Source organism: Prunus dulcis, chromosome 5 (assembly GCF_902201215.1).
Source record: "Prunus dulcis chromosome 5, ALMONDv2, whole genome shotgun sequence".
NCBI lineage: Eukaryota > Viridiplantae > Streptophyta > Magnoliopsida > Rosales > Rosaceae > Prunus > Prunus dulcis.
Genome location: NC_047654.1, coordinates 2,492,215 through 2,519,653, shown reverse-complemented (window position 1 = coordinate 2,519,653; position 27,439 = coordinate 2,492,215). Strand labels below are relative to the sequence as shown.

The 27,439-nt window shown below is 37.7% G+C and overlaps 3 protein-coding genes across 3 annotated transcripts; 1 reads left to right on the top strand and 2 right to left on the bottom strand.

Annotated features, from left to right (window-relative positions):
• Positions 1-8,294: 8,294 nt before the first annotated feature.
• LOC117628041 (disease resistance protein RPM1-like) lies at positions 8,295-11,406 on the bottom strand. Its single transcript, XM_034360399.1, has one exon. It carries the CDS (start codon positions 11,314-11,316, stop codon positions 8,503-8,505), a length of 2,814 nt encoding a protein of 937 aa, XP_034216290.1. The 5' UTR covers positions 11,317-11,406; the 3' UTR covers positions 8,295-8,502.
• A 6,912-nt stretch (positions 11,407-18,318) lies between these two features.
• Positions 18,319-21,765, top strand: LOC117627931 (disease resistance protein RPM1-like). Its single transcript, XM_034360250.1, has one exon. It carries the CDS (start codon positions 18,640-18,642, stop codon positions 21,487-21,489), a length of 2,850 nt encoding a protein of 949 aa, XP_034216141.1. The 5' UTR covers positions 18,319-18,639; the 3' UTR covers positions 21,490-21,765.
• Positions 21,766-22,310: 545 nt separating this feature from the next.
• Positions 22,311-25,548, bottom strand: LOC117629273 (disease resistance protein RPM1-like). Its single transcript, XM_034361814.1, has 2 exons — positions 25,104-25,548; positions 22,311-24,721 (listed from the first exon to the last, which is right to left on the bottom strand). Exons 1-2 carry the CDS (start codon positions 25,546-25,548, stop codon positions 22,311-22,313), a joined length of 2,856 nt encoding a protein of 951 aa, XP_034217705.1.
• Positions 25,549-27,439: the final 1,891 nt, after the last annotated feature.

Below are 27,439 nucleotides of genomic sequence, written 5' to 3'. Positions count from 1 at the left end.
TGAAGTATCTTATTAAATTTTGGATGCATGGATAGCTTCTCTCTCTCTCTCTCTCTCTCTCTTTCTCGCGCCATCTCTCTCCCAATGGACGGTGCACAACGCCTCTTTGACTTCTCGGCCAGAGATCTCTGCTATCTGGCCATGGTTGTTGGCAATCTTGGTCTGGTTTTGCTCACCACTTCCTCCTCTTCACGTCTATACCCATTTCCAGCCTTGATTCCACGAGATTAGCCCAGAAAATTGAGCCAAATCAAAACTGAAACCAACCCATTTGAAGCTACCAATTCTAGAGCTTTTTCCTGCCAACTCCAGCCACCACCGACTACGATGTGGGTCCCAAATTGACCACTGGCCTCTCCTTTGTATTTCCCATCCAAGACTTAGCCTAATTCTGTGCCGAATTGTTCAAATCGGCAATGGAGGAAAGTTAGGGTTTTCTGACAGAAAAACATACATTCCTACCACTTTCTAGTCAAATTGGAGGTCGGCGCAATTATGAAAGTTGCTTCCCTTGTTAGTCTAATTGTGTTGATATAGGGTTTTACAAGAGTTTCAAGAGTTTTTCATCCCCGGAAAATCTCTTAAACCACCCACCGCTGCTAGAGGCGAGTGGCGGCGCGTGAGCCACCTTTTGACAGCCCATTATGTTCGTTTTTAAAATTGACTACCGTTTGACTATCAAACGGATATTGCACCTATTATGCGATATCCAAGTTCGATAGGTTCAAACAGTTCAATGGGTCCGATTTTCAAATATGTTGTTTTCTGTACCTCTAGGATCTTGTAGGAACTTGTTGATCGAAAATCGAAGTCCAAGATACTCCGAGTTAAAGATTCTAAGTTTAGGCGAACGATCGCCGTCCGATCATGCGATTGGCTTAGATCCGACTACTCGATCGAGACCAAATTTTCGAGACTTTTTTAGCAAACTTTGTTGGACCTGTAGGAACTTTCTAATCAAAAATCAGATGTCGTGGGCCCCACAGGCCTAATTGACCTAGATGGTGGGCCTCGCTGGCCCGATTGGGACCAATTGGTTCGGGTTTTTTTTGTGGTTTGGTTGTTTGATTTTTAAACAGTATTTTCTAAGCATGATATATCCATGTTTATTTTTATATATGTGCTAAATGGATTAATAATTGGATTGTGTTGCTTTCTGAGATATTAATGTCTTCGAACATCCCGGTTGCCTTCTGAAATATTGATGTATTTGGACATCCTGGTTGCCTTCGGAAGTATTGTTGCCTTCGAAAATATTGGTGTCTTTGGACATCCTGGATGCCTTCGGAAATATTGATGTCTTCAAACATATAGTTGCCCTCGGAATGTCTTTGGACATTTGGTTTCCTTTGGATTGTCTTCAGACACCCCTATTGCCTTCGGAATTGTCTACGCGCGTATGATATTGCCCAACGAGCCTCGGGGAAGCTCGAATCGTGTGGTGCGATGATTTGTGTCTCGAGCTAACTTCATGTCCCCCGATTCTGCTAGGATTTGGGTCAAGCTGACTTCGTGTCCCCCAATTTTGCTAGGATATGCGTCTCGGGATGACTTCGTGTACTCCAATTCTGCTAGAATTTGCGTTTCGGGCTAACTTCGTGTCCCCCGATTCTACTAGGATTTGCGTCTCGAGATGACTTCTTGTCCCCCGATTCTGCTAGGATGTACCGCACATGTGGAGTGCACTGTTCCACATATGTAGTACTTGGAATTAATAGATTATCTATGGAATTGACGAATTATGTTTGGGGTATCCCTATATGGAGAACGGTGCATTACTTATCTGTTTATATAGTTAACAAGATATTCTTCACCACTTTGCTCATATTATCCACACAGGGTTGGCCAGGATCCCCAGCGGCCCAGCCACTTGCCCGACTTGTCTACACAGGTGGTTGGCTACATTTTCCCTTCTCCGGTTGCCTTCGGATTTATGATATTTCTCATATACCATCTAGTGGGTGATTGCAAGACATATGCACTATGCAGACGGTCGTAGGTATGGCTTTCAGATAAAAGGTTTGGTTATGTAAGTGTTTGGATGTACAATGATAAATTGATTGAATAGTTAGGCACAATTTCAGGGCATGTCATTCAATTATATAGCTAACTGAAAATAAAGTAAAGAATTATTCTAATTTAATTGTTGGTTTTACTTTAAACAAAACTTATCTGGATTGTGTTTTTTTTAGTAGAAAGAACTACCTGTGTCTTGATTCCTCAGTAAGGGTATGTAGGCAACCTAGGCTAACCTAGCTGTAGCCACAAGTTTTATGATTTGTTTGTTATGTTCAATTTTGTAAGTTGAATTTGCTGAATGCTTGGGAGTAATTGAGTTTGCTGTGAAAGAAGATTTCTGGGCTTTGAGACTTTTTCAGGTGAGACTCTATTGGTTTTCCGGAAGAAGTCAAAGCCTAAAGCAATTTTTGGATTTGAGCAAGAAGGGTATTTTAGTCATTCATGCCCGACACCTGCCAAGTGTTGGACACGCACCGGGTTTGATACTGATTCCAAAGTGAAATTTGGGTTGGGTCCTTTCAATTGTGGAATTAAGAGAGGAGTTGTCTTGTAATTTTGCTTCGCATTACATTTCTTCTCCCACATACTTCACCTGTTTTGTTGTTTCATAATGTGCAGGAATTACAAGCACTGAGTTTAGAGTAGAATTTCTTTTTTTCGATCCTATGTAATTCCTTTTGAGTTGTAACGGGTGTTTTGTCTAGGAAATGCCAAAGGAGGAGATTGTTAGTATGAAATTGTGTTGGAATTTCCTAGATCTTAGTATAGGTTTGGAAGTGTCATTTAGCTGTAGGGTTGAAGCAAAATTGATGTCTCTGATTTCCAGAAACGACAAGATTGAAACAGCTCAGCAATCCCTGAATACTAGAATTGTGGCTTAACACGTATGAGACATTTGATCTGAGGGGTAAGACATGTCTCTTTTCATGCATTCATGCTGGGAAAGTTGTTTAAAGTCTGATATGATTTAATTTCATTGATTTTTAAATCAATTAAAATCCCTTTAGGAGTGCGTCTTATTTAAGCATGTTTGTTTCAAATTGATTTGTTTTCCTGCTCTTCATGTCCTAACAAGTGTCTTACTTTTGGATCAAGTCGTGATTGCTTGCAAAATCACATTTACTATCAGATACTCTATTAAAAATTAATTGTGGTATTCTTGAAAATTACTTCAAGAATATCAAGGATGTTTAAAGAGTAATATTGTGAAAAAAAAATATAAAAAAAACTTCTTGCTTTGGTTCATATCTATTTGGTGGTTTACTCTTGATTTTGGTTTTGACTAGGAAACATATCTTTGGTTATTTGGTTAGCCTTCAATGAAATTGATTTTGTTTTGGACGTGGGCTTTTCTTCCTAGAGAAGAAAAAGTTATATAAAATAGGCTTTTTATCACAAATGGTCCTTAACGTTTAACATTTTATCACGAAGGTCTTTGAGGTTTTTTTGTGACACTAATAGTCCTTAACGTTAGGGCTTTTTATCACAAATGGTCTCTCCGTTAAAAATTCTGTTAAGTGTCTGATGTGGAAGACAAGTGGAGCCCATATGTCCAATCACATTGTGACATGTGGATGAAAAAATAATTAAATAAATTTTTTTAATGAAAATTCCTTTTTTTTCCTACAACTTTTCATCCCCCTTCCTCTACTCCATCTCTCTCCCCCTCTGCCCTCGCTCTCCATCCTCTGCCCCCTCTCTCCCCCTCTGCTCTCCCTCTCTCCCCCTTGTCCTCTCCTTCTCCCTCTGTAAAAATAATAATATAACCCATATATCTTTCTCCATCTTTGTATAGTGGTATATAAATCATAACCCACAATCCCCCTTTGTTTTTTTCTTGCCCATTGCCTGCCACCTACAAGAAAAAATGGTCTTTGGGATTCTTTTATTGGTCTCTGTTTTTTTAACACAGCCACCCGCAAGCTGCAACCCATGCCCAACTCCCCTACCCTCTCCCACTGCATTTTCTCTCCTCCTCTATTCTCCCCTTATGTTTTAATTATTTTAAGTTGTTTGAATAAATATTTGTGTAAAAGGAAATGTGAAACTACCTTGTGCAAGTGATTATTTTGCAAAATATACAGAGGGAGAGGGGTGGGTTGCGGGTGGGTGGGCATAGGGTGGTCGGGCTGTAGAGGCAAGAAAAAAAAAAACTGAGATAGAGGGAGAGCACAAGGAGGAGAAAGGGCAATGGGGAGGGGGAGAGAGACAGAGAGAGAATGGATTTTCATAAAATAAAAAAAATTATTTCTTTATTTATTTAATCCACATGTCACGATGTGATTGGACATATGGGCTCCACTTATTACACTTAACATAATTTTTAACGGAGGGACCATTTGTGATAAAAAAACACTAACGTTAAGGACTATTAGTGTCACAAAAAAACCTCAAGGACCATTCGTGATAAAATCGTAAACGTTAAGGACCATATGTGATAAAAAGCCTATAAAATAAGGCTTGATATTTTGTTTTTAGCATAGCTTATCAACATTAGTTTTGTGTGCTTAAACATTTAAGAAAGCTGCATTTTTATGTGATATAAATCATCAAGTGTTCCATGTTTACTTGGTGATTTATCAAAAACTTTTGTCATTCATAATGCATTCATTTGCATAGTTTGGTGACTCATACGATTGAGGGCAACAAGACAGTGGTGGCGGTTTTTCTTCGGTGAGCTTGAATCGATCGTGACCAGTATCAAATTCAACATAAGGAGAGTTGGAAGAACTCCGGCGAGATTGAAGCAATCATAACCAGTATTACGTTCAATATAAGGAGTGTCAAAAGATCATCACATGACAGAAGTTGAGTTACGAAGAAATCGATAAACATTATCTAGAATGTGTCTAGGATAAGTGTGTGAGTACTTCCTATAATCATCATTCTATTGTGGATTTGTTTTGGACTGAGGAGTTCTGTGGATTTTCCCTAGAGGTGGCATTTTCCCATGTAAAATAATTCTCTACGTATTCCTTTATTTTATGCTCTTCACGTTTCAGGATTGATGAGCCATATCAATCCTGCTACTGAAATTTGTTTTTATTTATTGATTAGGCATTATTAGTCATCCTACAGGTAATTTCACACGCTATAATTAATTAAGATCATTCTTAAAATTAAATAAACAAACAAATTTAAAAAAAACATGGCATTACATTCATGTGTAAGAAACTTTTTTTTTTTCTCTCTTAAATGAGAATGATGAAGTCTGATGGTGAGTATAAAGAAACTTTATACCATGTGATGACTCTAGCTCATATAAGAAAAAAGAAAAATCAGATAAAGAAAACATACCAAAGATAACGTGTTATAAAACTAGAGTGAAATTGTATAGGGAAATAAGAGGAAGAGAAAGACATAGAATTTGTTTTATGAACTTGTATCATTCATCCTTGATAATCACCTATTTATAGGCTTACAACCATAGGAAATTAACCCATAAATTGTAGGTGAAAGGTACATATTACAATAGTAATACAATAGGTTATAAACTGTTAAAACCTGGAGGTAGTGGATATTATAGTGGTCATCCACATTCCACATATTTATAACATATTGGTAATATTTCAATTCTTTTAGATTGTTATTCAATTATATATTGTCAAGACGTAGCATTTTACTTAATAAGTTAGTCAAACAATAAAATTCACAAACTCTACAACTTAAAAATGTATTTACATTGAAATCCCCATTGTTGTTTTCACAAAATCCTAGAAGGTTTTGAAAATTACACTAACAAACACACCTAGATTGAAGTTTCAAATTGTTTTCATAAAACTTATATTAATTTGTCCTCAAAAAATTGTTGACGTAATTTTTTTATTTTTTATTTTTTTATTTTTTATGAATGACAAAGTTAACCTCAAGATTAGATTGCATATATACACCCATGAGGCCTAATCATTGAGGGTTGTTTTGTCATTTGAAGAAGTTTTTATATTACATCAAACAGCTTTTGGACAGAAAATTAATGAAAGAGATTTTGTGAAAACATTTAAAACCTCAAGGCGTGTCAGTATAAATATCTCCATTTTTAAAATTTCAATTCTATTATTTCTGAACTTTCTCACTACAACGTCGTCCTTAAAATTCCTTAGAAAGATGTGGATTTTTAGCTTTCGCAAGTCTTTGCTGGAGGAGAATTGCTCCAGTATCAAATCTGTTCTAGAATTATAAAACCTAGTTGCTATGGAGTATCAAGTTAAAATTCCACATCTCACTTCAATCTGTCTATACTTGCCGAGAAATTTAGTTAACTTCCAAGTCCGGCTACACCATTTGTATTGAAGTTTGACAATAATTTGAGGGTGACAGGTTTGTGCCAAAAGCAAGTAACCATCATCTTAGGGTGACAGGTTTGTGCGTAGTGCAAAATAAAGAAACTACAAGTCAAAGCATCTAACTTTCGTAGAGTATTATTGTATTGGATGCTTACGGTATTGGCTTTCCTTGAAAGTCCTATGAAAACAAATGTGTAAGCCTATAATGACTAAAATGTATTTTAAAACCTAGTTGTGTATTGTGAACCGGACGTGTCGACTTAATTAGCAGACAAATTTAAATATTTATAAGATTATATTGTTGGTGTAAATAATCTCACGATAGAAATATTCGCAGATGATTCTCTTTTTTGAACTTCAACATCTTTTTTTTCGATCTCTACAAAGTAGATTCAGTGGGGCTGTTGGCCAAAGGTCCTCCGATGCTTAAGTCAGTTAAATGGTCTTGGGGAGATGCAGAAATAACTAAAACAATGAAGTTTTCTCTCACGGGGCTAAAGGGTGGCGTGAGAGAGGTGAGAAAGAGGGATTTCAAGATTCAGTTTAGAATTACCTCATGTGTGAAGTGTAGCTATCTATTTATACAGTCTCCTTGTTGGCTAGGGTTTGCAGAGAATAATTCCCATATGGAAGAGAATTATTTTTTTCCTTAACAGTGTGCTTGGATAAGGGAAATAAACTTGGAATTTTGACAAAAGTTGGAATTTCTAAATTGACATGAACCGATTCCTGTGTTTGGATAAAGAAAACATAAAATTTAGAAATTACGCGTGGGAAAAAAATGGAATTTGGAGGTCATAAATCCCAACTTTAAATTCTATCTAAAACTCGTCACAGAGATTGAGTTTTTAAAAAAGATAACTTTACAAATAAAGATAAAATTCCGTTATCCAAACAAAAACTTTACAAATTCTAGAACATTAATTTCCATCATTTTAAATTCCGTCATTTATGAATTCCCTTGTACTTTTAATTTCCTCATCCAAACACATTGTAAATGACATGATAATATCAAGGAGAGTTGATGGAAATCGGATCCTTGATTTGGGGAGATATTCCTATCGTAAATCAAAGATAATAGACTAATTAAATCGGATTCAATGAGCACAATTATTTTACCTAAGGAATATTTCTTCATCCAGTGTCACCTTGTGATTGGTTGCTAAAATTCATGTTCCCACGTATATATTTATGCACTGAGTTGAGCAGTTGGGTCCAAGTCGGGAGGTCATAAACATCAAGTTTTGGTAATTAAGTACAATGTATGTGTGGTAATGTAAAATTGGTGAATGAGCAAGGAGAGGTAAAAATAAAAACGAAAATTGAAAATACTTCCAAGTTCTTTTAAAAAAGAATGGTGATTTTGAAAACTAATTTTCACTTTTTTGAAAATTGTTACCAAATATGTTTTTAGTTTTCAAAAAAAGTGAAAATGAAATGGTTATCAAACGGGAGCTATTTGTAAGATTATATGTTTATGCTTAAACTGTAGGATGAATGGAACTAAAACAAAAGTCTAATCAGCCTAGTCTTATGATATAGAATATAGATCATAGGACTTTTGCTGCATTTCCCTTAAATCATTTTTTACCTGCCAGCGAAGATCTTGCTGGGTACAAGTTTCATACATTGCTTCTCTTGGCTATCTTTTTCTCACCAAAATTTTATTTGAAAACGTTTTCTTCAAGCATGCACTTGGGGAATTTACACTTGCAGAAGAAAAAGGTACAAATAAAACGTGACATGAAAATGTTCAAAGTACCAGACATGTGAAGAATGGAGAGGACAGTGGCTCAATAAGATGGTTCTAGCTAGGAAATCAACAACCAACATTTCTTTCTTTTAAGCTGAAAAATGGATAGAAATGAAAGGGCCAGGCTAAAAGATTCAAGCAGAAGCAGAATGAAGAACAGATCTATAAATAAGTTTTTTACCCAATAAAGACATATTGAACAAAACAAATAAAACACCTGAAATTCTAATAATCGAATCTTACAGAAATTAAGTAGCATAAATTGACAGCATAAGATTTACACAATAATGAACCAAGGCATCACCAACCAATACTAGAGACTCTTGTGTACAAACCAGCTTTCTACATTATGAAACACTTTTTTATTCTTTGGTCGAAAGCATTAAGAAACACTTGAACCAAGGGAAGGGAGACCATTCACTATTTACAGTTACAAGAGTTTGAAGGCTATTTACAACAGAAGTGGGAGTTTTGTGCCTCGCTCAAGCCCTCTAAGGAGTAGACCTTCCACTCCCACTCTCTCCAATAGGTGATATAAACTTCTGGGATATGTTCAACTTTCCAATAATCATTTCCTGGTTCATGTGGAAGCAGTGTCCTGATTAATTTTTCTGGCATATCAGAAAATTTCAGCACCTTCAGTGTGATGAGATGTTCAATGCCTGATGGGACCTTCTCCAATGATTTACAGCACTTGATACTTAACTGTTCAATACAAGGCATTGTTCCCGCTTCCACCCGTATGCATCTAAGTTCATCAGATTTATCGAGACCTAGATGCTTGAGCTTCTTAAATCCTCCAGCTCCAAAGCACAGTGTGTCTCCTTCAAACACCTCAGATAGTTCAAGATGTACTAGATTGGGCAAATACTGAAGGAATACAAGTGGATCATCCTTTAACCTACTCCATTTCAAATATAATTTTATGAGGCTATGAAGAGAAGGTATCCAGTGAGGTAATGTCTCCAGTCGTCCGCGCAAGTAGAGCCGCTGAAGCAGTAGAGGAGGAGAAGAAAGGTACTCCAAATCAATGATCTCGTCCTCTTCTACTGAAGTTATGGACAATGAGCAAATTTTCGTCAGTTTTTCAATGGATGAACAGAAAGCCTTACCATATTCTTTCCTCATCTTAACGATGCCTAACCTTCTCAACTGAACTAGTTTCCCCAGCTCTATTAATATGGCACCACCATCTTGGTTCACCTCTATGAAACAGAGCTTTTGAAGGGATGTCAAAGCCCCTATTTTTCCTAGCACCTTAAAACCATATTTTGAGTGAAAATTATCATGAGGAACAAACTCATAACGATATACCAGGAGATGGCGCAGATGTTGGAGTTTGAGGATTTCAACTGGAAGTACAGTAACCCGAGAATTTTTCAAATCCAAAGTCTCTAGGTTTTGAAGCTTCCCTATCCAGGTCGGAACAGTTTTTACCCTGGTATCTCTCAAGCTCAGATATTTTAGAAAGAAAAGGTTGACAACTTCAGCTGGGAAAACATTTAAAGGTGTACTTTGCAAATCTAACACATTAAGCAGTGTAAAGCCTGTGGGGAAGAACCTCTGCAGTGATGGCTTCTCAGCAACTCTGAACATAAAGAGAGAACGCAGTTGAGAAGCAGACCTGTATTGCTGTACATTTTGTAGTGTGTTATGTATTGACAGGCGCCGGACCTTGTCTGGCCATGGCATATTGTACTCTTTAGCAATTGTGGCAAAGTTCTGATCTCTTGTCTTGGAGGTGATAATTTCGCGCAAGAGGTCATGAATACGAAACTTTTGGACCCTTCCATCAGGTGTTGTCTCCGCTGCTTGAATCATACTTCTGTTCAATAGTTCATTGAGGTAGTCCTCTGCAACATCTTCCAATGTCTTGCTTTCCTTTGTTTCGATAAATCCCTCTGCTATCCATAATCGAATAAGTCTCATATGCTTGATTTGATGATCCTCAGGAAAGATGCTGAGGTACAGGAAACAAGACTTGAGATAGTATGGCAGATCATTAAAACTGAGTGAGAGAACTTTTTTCAAGTCCTTGAGCTTGTCATTGCCTTCAATTTGACCCCCAAGGCAACGGCCAACCATATCCCACTCATCAATCCTGCGTTTGTCTTTGGTAGCCAAAACACCACTGATTGCCACAATTGCAAGCGGCAGTCCCTCGCACTTTCTTAAAATATAATTGCAGACTTCCTCTAAGTGAGGAGGACAGGAGTTCCCCTGAAATGTCTTCTTGCACAGAAGCTCCCAAGCGTCTGTTAGGGGCAAGGGCTCCAAGTTATAGACTTTACCTCTGGATTCTACACAGGTTGTAGAGGCTACATCCGCATTTCGTGTAGTAAGTATGACTCTGCTGCCACAAGTATTGTTAGGCAATGCATATTTCAAGGCATCCCATCCGCACAAGTGCCATACGTCGTCTAGAACAACGAGATACCTCCTTCTCTGCAGGACCTCCTTGATTACTGTTTTAAGCTGGTTGGTGCTCATGTTATTGATTCCTTGTGGAACTGGTATTCGAATTGCTTGGTGGAGTTGTTCAATCATGTGCTTGAGGATTTCCCCAAGTTTGAAAGACTGAGTGACAGTGATCCAAGCACGAACTTTGAAATGCTTCTTCACTTGTGCAGCATCATAGACTTGTTTGGCCAAGGTAGTCTTCCCCATGCCTCCCATCCCAGCCACAGAAACTACTTCGCGTCCAGAAGAACCCTTGACAAGCCACCCAACCATCTGCTTTATAGGCTCATCAATGCCGACTATATCACTTCTCTCCAAAAGTAGAGCATCTCCTCCTCCTCCATGTGTCTCCCACCATTTACCTGCCACTTCACTTGTACAGAATTTATGGCTCAGTCTCTTATGAACATCAGAGATTTTTCTGATCCTCATGTTTATGCCTTGTAATTGAGAAGCAATGCGGTATCGAGCTTTTGTGTTCTTAATACAGCAAGAGAGCCTTCGAATTGAACCGTACAATAATCCCTGCTCCTCCTTCCCATGATCATGTGCCTGAAGAATTGTAAATTCATCAAGAACATCTTCACTGTCATGAGCAATGTCTCTTACTTGCTTAACCCACACTTTGACTTCCTCATCACTCTCTTCAAATGCATCAGCAATTCTTAGAAAAGCTGTCATGCGCTCTAACTCTCCTCTCAGATACACAATCTCTTCCCTCACCCCTCTCAAGAGTTGCAAGTCATTTTCGAAAAGGGAGGTGAGCTTGTCTAGCAGAAACTTTACTGCACTCTCAGCCATTAATTCTCTCTCTACTAATTGTATCTGTGATTACCCTTTCTTCCTCAACTGATTTTCATCTTGAGCTCCAATCCAAGTTGGTATACACACACTCACATACACACATATATATATATATATATATATATTATATTATATTAGATACCAAGTTGAAGAAGTAACAGTGAAGGGTTGCATGGAATATTCACAGAAATTTGAAGGGTTGCATCCGCGTAATTTACCACCCACGCTGAAGAAGTAACAGTGACTGAATGGATTTTAAATTCTCAATTGGAAAGTTATTGGATTGTTCTTTCCAAGTCAGACTTTTAGAAAGTATTTGATACAACATTGTTCTACCCCTTGAAAGAAATCCAACTTTCCAAGAAATTGACTTGTTATTGCATGCCATCGGATGGCTAGCAATAATCTTTAGATGTCCTTTTCTTTTTTACTTTTCTTCTCTCTTTGGTCAAATAGGTTGCAAGCTCACAGAAGCAAAGTAATCTTCACATTGAGTGTGACAGGTTCATGCTCATGCTAAAGTTTCCTCTAAACGAATGGAAAGCTATTGAGACCAGGCAACCTAGGTCATTGATTCACTTTCCTAGAAAGTCTTATAAAAACGAATGCTCTTGTGACCCTATATAGCGACTGAAAATTTTAATATTTATCCAACAATAAAATAAATATAATTTAGTAAGTTCATATGTCACTGACCATTGAATTGGATAATGCTATTCCATTGCTTCCTTCGTTTTCAGCTCAGTTTCACAGATTTTTGGCAAGTTGAAAGCTTTGTAGGTTCTGTGTGTTTTCTCTTCACGAAAACCTAGTAAATGAAGTTGTTTGAGCCTCAATGAGGCTGATCACAGAAGGACACACGGGGTCGCTTGACCCCGTGACTCCCCGAAATCCTCCACGGAAGCTCCAGTCTTGACCCTTTGGAGGGTTGGTGGACGACCACAGTGCCCACCAAGTGTTCGCTGAAATGTCCCATAGAGAGGGGCCTTCTGTTCTGTTCTGTTTATGCCTGTAGGTTGGCGTCGTTTACATTGTTTTTTTGTGATTCTGTTCCATTATAATATAAACAGTCCATTCTAGGTAAAAGAACGGATCCGAATCCTCTTCCTGGTTTTTCTGCAAATTGACTAATTGACCTAACTTGTAAATATTACAGCGGTGATTGTGTGTGTATGTTTTTTTTATAAGTGATGCCTAAGTTATATGTTCAAAAATTCAACATACTCAATATTCAAATCCTAATCAACATATTTAATATTCAAATCAACCAAATCAATATCCATCAATAAATTGAACAGATTCATCAAATCCAAATGGTTAAAACTCATGCCTTATGGCTTACAAACCAAAATAGTTAAAATTATGCCTTATGCCTTATGGCTTACATACCCGATAACAAAGCTCAGTCAATTTTTAACAAAAGATTCTTTATTTTATTATTGTTTTTTTATATGCTAATACAGTGATGATGTCAAAACCATCGTACGTTTGACTAGTCAATGAAAGAAACCATATAGATGATGCATGCATAGCAATTTAAGAACAAAATAATGAAGATACTGATCTTCAAACTAACAAAACCCATAGGTCAGTCTGAAAAACTATTCTAGGGTAGAATAATACTGTTTTGAAATTTAATACAGGAAGTTCTTGTTTGTATCCCACAGAAAAAAGTTAATGGAATTCTGGTTCTGGTTACAGAAAAGCTTTTATATGTTTCTATTTGAAACAGTTTTTAGTTATCAAATGAATCAAAGAAAAAAGCTCTATAAAGTTATAAACATACACACAAAGGCTATCAAAATATAGAAAAAGCAAGAAATCAACAACACAACACAAATACTTATATTTCGGTATAAAAAATAAATTATATTTAAGTATTCGGTTTGGTACGGTATTGACCAGTACCAAATACTTGATACCGCTATTATATTATACTCTATTGGTATGGTACGGTACTGTATCAAATATCTCTCAATCTTAAATGAAACGATATAAAATCGGTATGGTACAGTATAGTTAATATACAATTTCGGTATTTCAGCTTTAGATGCCCACCCCTAATAAATATAGTGTATAATTCTTGGGCTTTTTTTTTCTGATTCTTTATATTTTTTAGGCCTATACAGCTTGTTTCATATCTTTTTAGGCCCATTTTAATATTATTAATTAAGACCCAAAACCCGTAAACAGATCTTTAATTATTTTTTGTCAACATATCTATGTTTTTTACAACCACGACGTGGTTCATTTGAGAATTCATATTAAAAAAGAAAAATTAAGTCTTTTTCTTCCTCAAGCTGGGGCCGCTCCTTTTTCTTTTCCACCATATCTCTTCTCTTCTTCATCTCTCTCTCTCTCCCTCCCTCCTCACACGTAGCAGCCAACGTACGTCCTATCTTTTCTTCTTCTTCTTCCTCCTCTCATCTCTTTCTCCAATCTTTACTTCTCTCTCTCTCTCTTTGGCTTATGGCTTCAAGATTGACCAGAAACGTATCCGAAATCTCTGATACTTGTGTCCATAACCTAAGATATGCTTATCCATTAGTCAAAGATCATATCCGTTGACTCCAATACATATCCAATGTGTATTGGAGCGTATCCGATGCGTATCGTATCCGACTATGTATCTGATATGGGATACGGACCTAAGTCCGCGTATCCATGCTTCTTAAATAAGAAGCCAAACCATGAGGAAAACATAGTAATACCACCATGCATAGCAGCCGAAATGGAACCCAGAAGACGCCAATTTGTCTAGGACTCAAGAAGGAGATAGAATCACCAAGAGAAAGGCCTAAAATGAAGTGGGCTAAATTTACCTTATGTACAAAACTTAACTGTAAATTCCTAATTGGTAATTCATAACACTGAATTGAAAATCCCTAATTTATACTTCATGAACCTTAAAAAATCCCCAAATTTCAATAACAATGAGGAAAGAAAATTGTAAGATTCCACCAATAAAATAATTTGTTTGCTAACATTCCACCAAAAAAATATGACCTACCTAGGGATGCAACGGATCGGGTAGGGGTCGAGTATGATTAGGGATGGCAATGGGTCTGGTAGGGGCCGGGTATGATAATACCATCCTCGTCCTCGCTCTTCATCCCCACCCCCGTCCCCATTTCCGTCGGGGGACTATCCCCCATACCCACCCCGGATTCCCGATTTTTTTTGCATAACAAATATTTATCATACATTTTAACATTAAGTTTCATATTAAATTATCATTCAACACATCCAAATTAACTATAAAGATCAACTCAACTATTCAAAATGACATCAATATGAAATTCCATAGAAGATTAAGAAGAATTAGAAGAGAAAGGTTAACTTAGGGTTAAACATAAATATTATAATTATATATTTATTTGTTTAAATATAAACATATATATTTTCGGGTCGGGTTCGGGGATGGGGACTTCAATACCATCTCCTCCCCATACTTGTCGGGGATTTTTCACGTTCGGGGATCCCTGTACCTGATACCCGTTTGGCCCTAAAATCTCCCCCGGTTAGGGTCGGGGACCTGACGGGGACCCGCCCCGCGGGGATTTTTGCCATCCCTAAGTATGACAATACCATCCCCGTCCTTGCTCTCCATCCCCACCCCCCATCCCCCCCAACCCATCACCGTTTAATAGGTTTCGGAGAACCCCCGTTCTCGTCTCCATCATGGGACTATCCCTCATACCTGCCCCGAATCCCCGATTTTATTTTATTTTTAAATTTTGCATAAAAAAAAATTATCATACATTTTAATATTAAGTTTCGTATTAAATTATCATTCAACACATCCAAATTAACTATAAAGTTCAACTCAACTATTCAAAATCACATCAATCAAGATTAGGAAGAATTAGGAGAGGGAGGTTAACTTAAGGTTAAACACAAATATTATAATTATATATTTATTAAAATATAAACATATATATTTTCAGATCAGGTTCGGGGATGGAGACGCCAATACCTTCCCCTCCCCATATCTGTCGGGGATCCCCATACTCAATATCAGTTTGGCCCCGAAATCTCCCCCCATTAGGATCAGGGACCTTATGGGAACCCGCCCTCGTGGGGATTTTTGCCATCCCTAGACCCACTAAGAAAATTGAACATGTTGAAGGGCTGATACATGAAGTGAGGTAGGCTGTAAGGTGGGCTACATAATAATAAAAGCCACATGGGCTATAGCCCAGGTTAACCTGTGTTGGGTCCATCCTTGGCCTAAACACCTAGCTTCCTTCCGACACTCATTAAAGCGCCAAAATATCATATCACTTTATCTAGACTCCCGAACCACACCTCTGAAAATTTGCACATTAGAAAGTGGCTTCTCCTCCAAAAAAGGAAAACCCCAAGCCTCATCAGAGAGTGAAGTCCTCTTACTTGAGGCATAGAAAAGACCCTATTTAAGCCAGATTCCCCACTTGAAGTACAATGGCTTTAATAAGATGTTGAGATCAACGAGTGCAACACATTCATCACATCACTAAACCACATGTCATCTCTTCCTACTAGGAGAGTAAAACACTAGTAGTGGCATGCCTAACACACTAAAAGAAGAAAGGCTTGTATTGAGTTAAGCCGATCCTAAGGGCCTAATCCAACATTTCTTGACCAACAAGGAATGCATCGCAGCCAAAATACAACTTGCAAGAAACTTTGGGCATGCAGTTCTCACCAAAAGCCCACAGACACTATTGGCACGTACAGTTTCTCTGTTTGAAGTTGAAGGGAGGCTGGAGGGCCCAAAAAGTCCATAAATTTGATGGGTCACTGTGACCTCCTTCTTCTACGTCTGAAGCCATTTTCATTTGTGAAGTAAAAGAGGACGGTGCTAAACCGTTGCTACGCATTTCAGGAAAAATACTGAAGGAGGACGGCTACTACTTCCACATCATAAAATAAACTAATAATCTTGAGGGAAAAGGGAGGAAATGAGGGAAAAAAAAAAAAAAAGAGATGAAAGGAGAGGGGAGGAGGTAGGGAAGGAGGCCAAGGGGTTGGCGGCTAAGACTATTTTCTCAGAGTTTTCTCTTCTTAAGATGGTGTTTTTTTTTTTTTTTTTTTTCTTCTTTTTCTTGAACTAGTTTTTAACATTTTCTATTCACCCTTGTTTGTTTTGCTCTAGGCAGAGCACCAGCGAAGCGAAATTAATAAAAATGTATGGGCCAGCGGTGGACCAGCTTCTTCTGCTCGTCAGTGCACCTGTGGGTAGCCGTATCAACACCCTTGGCGAAACAAAATACCAATGTAGTGAATTTAGGTTTTAGCCACAAAAAAACTTTCACTTTTGGAAAAAGCCAAAACTTTTCCAAAAAAGACAGAAAGACCTCTCAACTTTCAAACAAAAGACATGCAAATGTAATGGATTCCTTAGGAAATACAAAAATAAATAAGGGCATTTTTGTCCATTTTGACTTCTTTTAAAAATATTTCTCTCTCCTTCGGCCTTTTTCAAAATGTCCCTAAAAATGTACGCATGAATAATCGGCAAGCAGAAGGCTGATCAGTGAGTTAAGCTTTTATTAGTCTATTGCAACATCTATATTCAATCTTTGGAGCTGAACGTAAAAAAAAAGTGTTAAGTGTAAACAAAATTGTTTCTTTTTCTCTTTTGGATATAGAAACGAAATTGTTTCAGCTTACATGATTAGATGTATGCCAAAAAAAAACAAAAAAAACAAAAGGAAAATGAAATTGTTTTTCATTATATAGTTTTAATGAATATTTAACGAAGCTGACTTTTCATAAACATATTCTAATGGAACAAATATAATCAATTCTTTGTTGAAAATCATTTCCATAACTATATGCATCCACAGTCAAATGAAATCATCCTGTGGTTGCTGGGAGATTGGCTGCAGAGGCAACCCCAACAGCGACTGGTTACCCTTTTGCATTCATTCATTTAATAACAACTTGTTTCCTCGAGAGGGACGCATGCAAAATTATAGAATTGAATTCAAAGTATCAGAAAATTGGTGTACAAGGAGATGGATAAAATACAATAAATTTAAATTGCTAGGAAATTTCCTAAACGTCAATGATGTGATTGTAATTTGTTTTATATATAGAGAGAGAGCTTCTGTTCAGTGATCCCTCAAATTAGCTTATTTGAGGACACCTTTGTAGGGCCCACTCCGTATTATATTTCACTAATCCAAACTGTCTATTTTATAGATACTCATTCAAAGATCATCTCTACAAAAAATCACTTGAATCCGATATCATTTGACCACTCAATTGAATTATTAAAAATTTAGTCATTTCTTGAAACATCGTGTTCATTGATTTTATAAGAAACAATTGGATATCAAAACAGTTTCCGATTTGTCTAATTTTTTGCAAGAATGATATATGAATGTAGGCTTAAAAAATAAATGGTGTGGATCGTTGAATAAATATTTTTAGAGGACCTTAAATGGTGTCCCTCAAATAATATTATTTAAGGGATCCCTTAATAGAAAGGAACACCATTGTAGGACCAACTCTGCATTGTATTTCACTAATCAAAACCATCTATTTTTTAGATAATCATTCAAAGATCATCTCTACAAAAAATTGCTTGAATCCGATGTCATTTGTACACTAAATTGAGTTATTGAAATTTTAGTACTTTCTTGAAGCACCATGTTCATTGATTTTGTAGGACACAATTGGATGTCGAAACGATTTCCAATTTGTCTAATTTTTTGCAAAGGTGATCTATGAATATAGACTTAACAAATAGATGATTTGGATTATATGTGTGTGTGTGTCAATTCCAACCAATTCCTCAAACAATGTTAGAATAGGTGTTTATTAACTCAGTCTCACTTATCTATTAGGTGAAGATCAGATGGGAGAGAGTCACTTTCATCTTACATTCTTCTGTGTAGATAAGATCAACCAATAAATTATTTTCATTGTTTACGTGTTGTGCCGTCTGAAAAATTCTAGTCATGCTATTATTGATTTGCAATTGCACACACTGTGTTAAGCATCTTGCTGGCAAAATGATCTTGTGGATGAGCTGATCACAAAAGAAAAGACCATGAAGCTTACAAAACTCAAAATAAATTTCATTTTTCAAGTTTAAGCCACTTTCTTGGAAAGCTCCATGGATTTTAAATCACTGAATCTGATTGCTTTACCAGAAACAATTCAAAATCCAGTCGGTGTTACTTATTTAACTTGGTTACTTACACTAAAGGGCATCTGCAATTTTTTGTTAATATTCTAAGTTGCCCCTGAATTATATAACTACAGATTCTGAACTGAAAAAAATCAGTTGAGGAAGAAAGGGTAATCAAAAGAGTAAAGAGAGAATTAATGGCAGAGAGTGCGGTGAAGTTTCTGCTCGAAAAAGTTGCGCCCCTTTTCGAAAATGATCTGCAACTTTTGAAAGGGGTTAGGGAAGAAATTCTGTATCTGAGAGGGGAACTGGAGCGCATGACTGCTTTCCTGAGAATTGCTGATGCATTTGAAGAGAATGATGCGGAAGTCAAAGTATGGATAAAGCAAGTTAGAGACATTGCTCACGACAGCGAAGATGTTCTTGATGAATTTACACTTCTCCAGGCACATGATCATGGGGAGGGATTATATGGTTCCATTCATAGGTTTTCTTGCTGCATTAAGAACACAAAAGCTCGATACCGAGTTGCTTCTGAGTTACAAGGCATCAACTCAAGAATCAGAAAAATCTCAGAGGTTCATAAGAGACTGCGCCACAAATTCAATATGGCTGAACAAGGTTCAGGCTCTTCAACTGCAGGCCACATGTGGGAGGACCACCGAGGGGATGCTCTACTTTTAGAGAAAACTGATATAGTGGGCATTGACGAACCTATAAAGCAGCTTGTAGGGTGGCTTCTCACCGGTGGTTCTGGTCGCGAAGTAGTCTCTGTGGCTGGCATGGGAGGACTGGGGAAGACTACCTTAGTCAAGCAAGTCTACGATGCTGCAGAAGTAAAGAAGCATTTCAAAGTACATGCTTGGATCACTGTTACTCAGTCTTTCAAATTAGGGGAACTCCTCAAAGACATGCTTCAACAACTCCACAAAGCCATCCGAAGGCCACTTCCACAAGGAACCAACAACATGAATAACAATCAGTTGAAAACATTGATCAAAGATTTCCTACAGAAAAGGAGGTATCTTATTGTTTTAGATGATGTATGGCACTTGCACGGATGGGATTCTGTGAAATATGCTTTGCCTAACAATATATGTGGCAGCCGAATCATACTAACTACCCGAAATGCCGATATAGCCTCTACAACCAGCGTAGAATCCGGAGGCAAAGTTTATAATATGAAGCCTTTACCCCAGTTGGAGTCTTGGGAGCTTCTGTGCAAGAAGACATTCCAGGGGAGTTCATGCCCTCCTTATTTAGAGGAGATTGGTAATTGTATTTTAAGAAAGTGCGAGGGGCTGCCCCTTGCAATTGTAGCAGTCAGTGGTGTTTTGGCTACCAAAGACAAGCGCAGGATTGATGAGTGGGATATGGTTGGCCATAGCCTAGGGGCTGAAATTGAGGGGAACGACAAACTGAAGGACTTGAAAAAAGTACTTTCACTCAGTTTTAATGATTTGCCTTACTATCTAAAGTCTTGTTTTTTGTACCTGAGTATCTTTCCTGAGGATCATCTAATTGAGCATATGAGACTTGTTCGATTATGGATGGCGGAGGGCTTCATCGAAGCAAAAGAAGGAAAAACACTGGAAGATGTTGCAGAGGACTACCTCAATGAACTATTGAATAGAAGCATGATTCAAGCAGCAGAGACAACATCTGATGGAAGGGTGAAAAACTTTCGTGTCCACGACCTTTTCCGAGAGATTATCACCTCTAAGATAAGAGATCAGAACTTTGCCACAATAGCTAAAGACCAAAACATGCCATGGCCAGATAAAATTCGACGCCTTTCAATGCATAACTCACTGCAATACGTACAGAAAAACAGGTGTGCTTCTCAACTACGTTCTCTGTTTATGTTCAGACTTGCCGAGAAGCCATTACTACAAACACTTTTTCCTGGAGGTTTTAGGCTTCTTAATGTGTTAGATTTGCAAAGTGCACCTCTAAGTGTTTTTCCCATAGAAGTTTTCAACCTTTTCTTTTTGAAGTATCTGAGCTTGAAAGATACCAGGGTGAAAACCATTCCAAGTTTTATAGGGAAGCTTCAGAACCTGGAGACTTTAGATCTGAAGCATTCTCTGGTTACTGAACTCCCAGCTGAAATCCTGAAGCTCAAACATCTACGTCATCTGCTGGTATATCGTTATGAATTTGTACCTTATGGAGATTTTCACTCAAAATATGGCTTTAAGGTCCTTGCAAAAATAGGGGCTTTAACTTCCCTTCAAAAACTTTGTTTCATCAAGGCAAACCAAGATGGTGGTGCCATATTAAAAGAGCTGGGGAAACTAGTTCAGTTGAGAAGGTTAGGCATTGTACAAATGAGGAAAGAAGATGGAAAGGTTCTTTGCTCATCCATTGAAAAGCTCAGCAAACTTTGTGCATTGTCCATAACTTCAGTAGAAGAGGATGAAATCATTGATTTGCAGCACCTTTCTTCTCCCCCTCTCCTGCTTCAGAGGCTGTACTTGCAAGGACGATTGGATGCATTACCTCACTGGATACCTTCCCTGCATAGCCTTGTCAGGTTATATTTGAAGTGGAGTAGGTTAAAGGATGATCCACTCTTATTCCTTCAGTATTTGCCCAATCTAGTACATCTTGAGTTATCTCAGGTGTTTGAAGGAGACACATTGTGTTTTGGAGCTGGAGGGTTTAAGAAGCTCAAACATTTAGGCATCAATGAATTTGATGCACTTAGATGCATACAGGTTGAGATGGGAGCAATGCCTTGTGTTGAGAAGCTAAGTATCCAGCGTTGCAAATCATTGGAGAAGGTGCCCTCAGGAATTGAACACCTGAACAAACTGAAGGTGCTTGAATTTTTTGAGATGCCAGAAAAATTAATCAAGACGCTACGTCCACAAGAAGAAGGCAATGACTATTGGAAAGTTGCACATATTCCAGAAGTTTATTTCACCTACTGGAGAGAGTGTGGGTGGGAGGTGTACCCTTTAGAGGGTTTGAATGAGGGAGAAAACTTCCTCCAAACCAGTTCTGTCATGAAGAACCATGAACTTGAAACTCGTTGGAAGTAGTAGTCTTAATGGACTTGAGTTTCACGTCTGGTGCTGTATATTGTAAATAGCTGTAAATGCTCGTGTAATTAATTGTAAATAGTAAAATACTCACACTTGGTTCATGTATTCTGTAATGCTAGGGGTATCATAGTAATTTCAATTTGTACATTTTCCAGTTATTATTTTGATGCCTATAATTCATGTATAGAACTATGCTGTAAATCTGTACTGCTCAGAGTGTATAATGATATTTTTCCCTGCAATATGTGAATTTTCTAGTGTCATTGAATATCACTTTGAACTACTTTGGTAGAATGAAGATTAAATACGGATGAATGGGAACAATTAAGATCTTTAAGGCAAAAAATATTGATTTCTGCAGAACAATCTAGAGGATAAATTGGTAAACTGCATTGGCTGCAAAGACAATGAAAGTCAGCTGATCAAAGTTGTGAAAGGATTATGTCTGGCTTCCTCTGCTATTTTTTCGGTTTTTTATTTTACTGTGTGAGTTTCCTCCTAATTATCTGCAACGGTTTTTGTCCCCTCTTCCATGCTCTTAGAATATTAATTCAATTACCCTAAAGAATAAAGATTAAAAAAAGAGATAGAGACAGAGCAAACTGTTCTTGAGTAGTTCACAGTCATGTCCTCAGACTCTTGTGGATCATGTACAAATATTTAGTATATGCAAATATAGAATACACTGGTGACCAAATACTGCACCTTATTCTTCGGTAAGTTACATGTTATGAGTATTTAGTATTTACATTCATCTGTACAATGGTGGACAATCTGTAGAAGTTGATTGACTGACCGACTTACAAGTACGATCAGATCTAAACCTTCCATAGCGGACGAAGTTCATGGCATCTCCTGACAGTACCTGCTTGTGAGGTAGCATTTTCTATCTCCTTGAAACTCTCTATTGAATACACATCCCAACCCCCATCCCTCCAACAGGCTGAATAAACATCCGGGACATGTTTAACTTCCCCGTAATCTTCGCCTCCATTTGGCCGCAGTTTCAAGATTAATTCACTTGGCATTTCAAAGAACTCAAACAATTTCAGTTTGGAGAGGTGTTTAACTCCTGATGGCACCCTCTTCATCGATTTACATCGTTGGATCGTTAGTTTTTCGAGGCATGGCATTGCTCCCTCCTCCACCTTCACGCATCTGAGGTTGTCAAATTTGTCTAGACCCAAAACCTTGAGCTTTTTAAATCCTCCACTCTTGAAAGACAGCATGTCACTATCACAAGCATGAAGCAATTCAAGATGAACAAGATTAGGCAAACCTTGAAGACAAACAAGCGGATCATCTTTTAACCAACTCCATTTCAAAAACAGTTTGACCAAACTATGAAGTGAAGGAATCCAATTTGGCAGCTCTTCCAAACGTCCTGTCAAGTATAATCGTTCCAGGAACTGAGGAGGGGAAGAAAGGTGTTGCAGATCAAGAATCTCATTCTCTCGCGTTGATTTTACAGAAAATGCACGCAGCTTGGTCAAATGTTCCAGCGACAAGCACAAAGCTAATCCATCTTGTTTTCTCAATTTCATAATGCCAAGCCTCCTGAGGTTCTTCAGCTTACCTAACTCCCTCATTGTCATGCCACAGCCATGATCATTTGCCTCAATGAAGCAGAGGTTTTGCAGGGACTGCAAATCTCCTAGACTTGAAAGGGCCTTAAAGCCAGACTTGGAATAAAAATGTGCATAAGATTCAATCTTAAGACGATAAACCAGGAGATGGCAAAGTTTTTCAAGTTTCAGTATCTCAAGAGGCAATTCAGTGACATTGGTCTTTTTAAGGTCCAATGTCAACAGGTTCTGAAGATTCCCTATGCCTCTGGGAATGACTTTCACCTGGGTTTTCCTCAAGCTTAGATAGCTTAAATAAAAAAGGTCCAGGATTTCTCTCGGAAACATCTTTAAAGGTGCACCTTCCAAATCCAACACCTTAAGCAGCCTTAAGCCACTGGGAAAATATTTTTGTATTGATGTCCTTGCAACCACCCCAAACAAAAACAGGGAACGAAGTTGAGGAACTGACCTTTTTGCTTGTACGGTTTGCAATGAATTATGTATGGATAGGCGCCGAACTCTATCAGGCCAGATTGCACTCTGGTCCTTAACTATGGCTGCAAAATTTTGATCCCTTGACTTTGAAATAATGATCTCCCGCAAAAGATCATGGATGCGATAAGTTTTGACCCTCCCATCACTTGTTGTGTATCCCACTAGGATCAAATTTCTGTTCAAGAGCTCCTTTAGGTAGTCCTCAGCTACTTCCTCCAATGTTCTTCCTTGTATAGCCTCAACAAATCCTTCAGCTATCCATAAACGAATCAGTCTCATGTGCTGAATCAGATGGCCCTCGGGAAAGATACTCAAGTACAAGAAACAAGCCTTGAGATAATAGGGCAAATCGTTAAAGCTGAGAAAGAGTACTTTCTTTAAATCTTCAAGTTTGTCATTGCCATGAATTTCAGCTCCAAGACTATGACAAATGAAATCCCACTCATCTATCCTGCGCGTGTCTTTTGTAGCCAGAACACCACTTATTGCAACAATTGCAAGGGGCAAACCCTCACACTTTTTAAGGATACATTTACATTTTTCATACAAATAAGGAGGACATGGCTTCCCTTGAAAGGCCTTCCTAGTGAACAGATTCCAGGACTTATCTGCAGGCAAGGGCTTCAAGTGATAGACCTTGCATTTGGATTCTGAACAAGAAGTGAGTGCTACATCAGCTTTACGTGTAGTGACCATGACTCTGCTGCCAAAGTTCCCAGTAGGCAAAACATATTTGACTGTTTCCCATTCGTTAGTGTGCCATACGTCATCAAGAACAATCAGATACTTCCTTTTCTGCAGAAAGTTCTTAATTATTGCTTTCAATTCATTGCTATTCTTGTCATCCACACCTTCGGGAACTGGCCTCCTGATTGCATAAAAGAGTTTATGAATGATGTCTTTAAGAAGATCTTCTGCCTGAAAAGATTGAGAAACCGTGATCCAAGCACGAGGCTTGAAATGTTTCTTCACTTTTACGTCATCATAAACTTTCTTCACCAAGGTGGTCTTCCCTATGCCTCCCATTCCAGTGACTGAAACTACTTCACGTCCAGAGCCACCCTTGACCAGCCAGCTGACCAGTTTCTGTTTAGGCTTGTCTATCCCCACAACATCTGTGTTGTCTAAAAGAAGAGCATCCCCTCGCCGATCATGCCATGTATCATCTGTTGCAAATTAAAACATGAAGGAAGAAAAGAACACGGTAATGCCCCAACTAGTGCAAGAGTATAAGTAATCACATCATTTTCTGTCTTAAGTCAGACAATACCGGTTGTTAAACTTAGAAAGCCAAGATAGCAACTACAAAGCAGGATGAAACCTACTCCTCTTCATGCAACCTTCTAGAAGTGCTACTGAACAACTATTGAGTCCATCATACTGAACAGACAAATTCCATCTATAGCCTAGATGAATTGTAAATCAACTAATGTAGAGAGGCCAAAAGAAACAAAACATCGAAGATCACTATTAGCTGCCTAGAATGATAATATTTTAAGGTTGAGCTCACTTTTTAAGCAAATAAACCTACTGGTTGTCAAATAATACCTGAATTGGTAAACATTGAACCTTTTGCAGCATTAAGCTTAGGAAGAAGTCTTTTATAAGCTGCAAAAATATGTTGAATTTGGGTGTTGATGCTCCGTAACTGCCAGGCAACCCGGTACTGAGCTTTCAAGTTCTTGACAGTGGAAGAAAGCCTATTGAAAGGAAAATAGAGTTCATAGCCATGATTGTTATGAGCTTGGAGAACTGCAAATTCATCTAGAAGATCTTCTGCATCATGAGCAACATCTCGTACTTGCTTAACCCATACTTTGAGTTCATCATCACTTTCTTCCATTACATCTGCATCCCTCAGAAAGGCTTTCATGCGCTCCAGTTCCCCTTTTAGGTACACAAGTTCTTCTCTAACCCCTCTCAACAGTTGAACCCTATTTTCAAAAAAAGGTGAAATCTTGTTGAGTAGAAAAGTGACTGCACTTTCTGCCATTCTTTCACCAACTCACTCTGTGGAGTCACCATACTTCTTCCATTCCTTTGCAGTCCAAAAGGACTTTTGGTAGTTTGATTGTCTTGTTTATATAGAAATGAAGTCGCTTGGCTTCTCGTATAAGCAACTATTATTTTTCAAGAAGAAATTACAACTGGTTTTGCAAATGCTTCATTAACAAGTTATGATGATGGTTAAAAATGACTTTAAAAATTATGGTAATGCAGAGTTTGTCTGTGACTTGGTCACCAAGAAATTTTGGGAGCAAACATAGAAAGCAACTGAGAAGACAATAAATCCAGGCTATACAACAAAAGAAATAAAAAAACAATATCAGAAGTTCAGAACCATCAGTGGCAAGTGTATGGAAGTTTGGTGTCAAAATTTCAAAACAGACAAATGAATGAGCAAGCTCAGTGTGAATGCACAAGACAAGTTAATATCAGAAGTTCATAACCATCAGTGGCAAGTTTATTATGATCAACTGTTAATTAATATATCAATTACCATGTGACATGTATTAATGTGGAAAAGAAATATAAGATTGATCTGGTATTACTAAACAAAGCAAGACAATACATAACCAATAGGGTGTTAGTTGGATTGGCCCAAGCTATTGGTATGCTCCCAAGTGGACCTGGGTTCAAGTCCCTATGATACCCGTGTATGTGAGTTTCCCCCCTACCCTTCCTAACTTAGGCAAAAAAACAAAAAAGAAACAAGACAATACATAAATCCAAGCGTAACTATCATGACAACCTCAGAATCTGGTTCATGGCATGTATATTCTTCTGATGTTCACTTACATGCAATTTGTCAATAGTAAATTTGCGTACGCAACGCTACGTTCACGTACTCAATACGAATACTTCAAGAGTCAAACGTACCAATTAATTGCATCACTTAATAGGTCATGATTACCCAACAATTGTGGAATTTACATGGTATTTCCCTCTCTGATGATGTATATGAACAGAACATTAAAATAGCAGTCAAGCATATTCTTGTTCATGAAATTCAGTTAAAAATTTCTGCCATATATATTATATCCAAGTTGCTTTGTCGGATTCAGGTTTCTAGAAATTTGACTTTTGCTGCGCTCAAATACTTGGAATTAAGCAAGCAAAAGAGACAAATTACCATTCAAAGTATTTGACTAAAACTTCCTTCATTGTTTTATTGATGAGCTTGCATACTCATCCGAAACTAGACGCCTCTTCACAGGACTAGATAAAAAAATGCTTCTGTACTTATAATAACTTTAGGACGCTACTTATGGAATATTTTATTTTCTATCTCAGTCAAAGATATTAGATATGCAGAGATTTCCTAGCCTCAATCACCTTTGCACAAGCTACTATATGTTCGCGCTTAGTTTACAAACGGAAAATGACACCTCAAAGATACTCGACACAGAGAGTAAAGTCATTTTAACGGAACGGAGTAAAGCATATCGAGAAAGAAATTTACTATAGAAGACATCTGTGTCTCTGCTGTATCGAGTGCTCGCACGCATACTCTTGTGTCTGCATGTTATGTACATGTATTTTCAGTAGAGAAAAATCATATAACACAAAAGTGACCAGATTGTGTTATAAAAATTATAGTTTTTTTTTTTCTGTAAAGCCAAATACAAAAATCCTTATATTATAAATAACATATAAACAAATTGAAAAGCTTTTAAGGTACAATGAAAATGAAGAAAAACAAATTGATAGGTAAGTAAAAGCAAAATAAATTATAAGTAAGAAAGTGAGCTTGGTATGGTGAAGCATGTTAAGGACGTTGTCCTAAAATCTTTGTAACCTCCCTACGTGCAAGTACTAACGGTCTACAAGACTCTAAAATACAATCCCTAATACACAAGCTCAAGATCCGCTATGAGCACGTT

What these genes read in the sequence shown, in the direction of transcription:
- LOC117628041 (XM_034360399.1), bottom strand. Translation starts at nt 11,316, where the DNA reads ATGGCTGAGAGTGCAGTAAAGTTTCTGCTAGACAAGCTCACCTCCCTT.
- LOC117627931 (XM_034360250.1), top strand. Translation starts at nt 18,640, where the DNA reads ATGGCAGAGAGTGCGGTGAAGTTTCTGCTCGAAAAAGTTGCGCCCCTT.
- LOC117629273 (XM_034361814.1), bottom strand. Translation starts at nt 25,548, where the DNA reads ATGGCAGAAAGTGCAGTCACTTTTCTACTCAACAAGATTTCACCTTTT. An exon ending in TTCAATGTTTACCAATTCAG is followed by an intron (nt 24,722 to 25,103) that starts GTATTATTTGAC and finishes AATTTGCAACAG; the next exon opens with ATGATACATGGCATGATCGG.